This window comes from Numida meleagris, chromosome 22 (assembly GCF_002078875.1).
Source record: "Numida meleagris isolate 19003 breed g44 Domestic line chromosome 22, NumMel1.0, whole genome shotgun sequence".
In the NCBI taxonomy this organism is placed as follows: Eukaryota; Metazoa; Chordata; class Aves; order Galliformes; family Numididae; genus Numida; species Numida meleagris.
Window position 1 is genome coordinate 2,107,117 of NC_034430.1, and position 2,166 is coordinate 2,109,282.

The 2,166-nt window shown below is 57.2% G+C and overlaps 1 protein-coding gene across 1 annotated transcript in view; it reads left to right on the top strand.

Annotated features, from left to right (window-relative positions):
- Positions 1-1,959, top strand: part of LOC110387525 — a 5,725-nt gene extending 3,766 nt beyond the window's left edge. Inside the window, exons 6-8 of the mRNA XM_021375711.1 lie at positions 5-114; positions 313-502; positions 789-1,959. Of these exons, the coding sequence (XP_021231386.1) occupies positions 5-114; positions 313-502; positions 789-976 (488 nt within the window). The 3' untranslated portion in view covers positions 977-1,959. The remainder of the gene's footprint in view (positions 1-4; positions 115-312; positions 503-788) is intronic.

Here is a 2,166-nt window from a genome sequence, read left to right on the forward strand (position 1 = left end):
TGGGGCTTTGGGAACTACGCGTGTGATGGGGGTGAGGAGTGGCGAGCCTACGAGTGGATCAAGAAGCACGGCGGCATCGCCAGCACCGAGTCCTATGGGCCCTACCTGGGGCAGGTGAGGGTGCTGGGGGTGCACACACCCCATCCTCCCCTCCAAGATATGGGGTGCAGGGAGAGGCTCCTCCAAAGCTGCCATCATCTCCTTGCTGGTGGATGGATGCTCCCCTTTGGTTTGGTTATCCCTTGCTGGGGTGGGTTGGATCCCCTACAAACCTGCCCTGGACCACGATGTCACCTCATTGTCCCCTCCCAGAATGGCTACTGCCACTACAATCAGTCGGAGCTGGTGGCCCCACTCGTTGGCTACGTCACCGTGGAGCCGGGCAGTGCTGAAGCTCTCAAAGCTGCGCTGTTCAAGCACGGCCCCGTAGCTGTGAACATCGATGCCTCGCACAAGTCCTTCGCCTTCTATGCCAACGGGGTCTACGAGGAGCCCCGCTGTGGTGAGTGGGGTGGTGGCACCTGGTGGAGATGATGGAAAAGAAGAGGGGTGGAGATGGGCATGGTGAAGATGGAGATGATGGATGGAGGTTGATGGAGATGATGGATGATGGAGATAGAGATGGGGATGGGGATGCTGGGGATAGAGATGATGGATGGAGGTGTATGGAGATGATGGATGATGGGGATAGAGATGGGGATGGAGATAAGAATGATGGAGATGGGGATGATGGGGATGGAGATGGATGGAGATGGGATGGGGATCCCTCTTTTTTGTTCTCCTCCCAGGGAATGAGACATCAGATCTGGACCACGCAGTGCTGGCTGTGGGCTATGGCGTCCTGCATGGCAAGAGCTACTGGCTCATCAAGAACTCCTGGTCCACCTACTGGGGCAACGACGGCTACATCCTCATAGCCATGAAGGACAACAACTGCGGCGTGGCCACCGCTGCCTCCTTCCCCATCCTGGCCTGATGGGACGATGGGACAGCCCCACACGTGCACTGTTCCCACTGCATCCCTCTATGCAGGCGAGGGGCTGGCAGAGGGACACAGGGCTCTGCGAGGGGGCTTTGGGGCAGTGGGGGGCAGCCCTGCTGGGAGGGCAGACGAAGCTCTGTTGAGGCATTTTATCATCACAGCAATAAACATCCATAGAGAAGTGATCCTGTCCATCCTGCTGGGTGCGCTCTGTCATCCCCCGACCCGGCCCCAACACCCAGCCCTTACACCCGATAGCATCCCCTTGTATCTGTGCACATGCACGGGCTGCATCCTCCCCAAAAATGGGCTGGGGTGGCAGACAGCAGCCCTGCCCCACAGCTTCACCCTTACTCTGCCCAGCAAACGGCCGGGGGGAGCCGCTGCGCTCCCTCACCGTGGGCAGCACCGTGGAGCCGCGTCCTTCCGTGATTGCTCCCGATTGAGGGTGGCAGGTCATAATATTTTCTTGTTTTCCTTCCCTTGTTCACCTGCTTATTTTACAATTTGCTGCACTGATTTCTGAAGTGGTCTTTAATCATTCCCAGCAGGGGTGCTGACTTGAATTCACGTCTGGGAGAGAAACGATCACCGCGCAGGAATAATGTGGTTTATTCCGTGGGAGTCTGGGTCTCCAGATCTTTGATTCTCTCAGCTGCAGTCAATAAAACACGCTTTGACTTTCAGGGAACCGTGACTTTCAGGCTCCCTTTGGATGGGTGATGCTGTGAATCTGCTGCTGAACACGCAGGAGGCTCCGGGAGCTGCAGGCTATGCACCCCCAGAAGCATTCATCAGGAGCTGAACATTTTGCATTTGCGGCACTGGGGAGAGCAGAGGCTCCAAGTGGGGGTTGTTGAGCACGGAGGGGACTTTAAATAAAGGTCGGTTTGTTTTGTTTGGGAAAGGACTTAGGATGGAGGCGGCTGAGGTCTGCTGCTGCAGAACTGTCATCCCCAGAGCAGATCTGGGGGAAATGCCCCAGGTTTGGTACTGGGTGGTGAAACACAGCTGAGCTTGGCGTGCTTTGAAGGCAGCGAGCGCTGCCCTGTGCGTGAAACGAGATTTCACCCCTTCCCTACCTCACCCCAGCCCCACATCGTGACCTGGTGCCAGTAACTGCACCGCTGCACAAGCAGAAGGTGAGATTTGGGGGTGAGGGGCTGTTCCTGGGCACAGCGGGT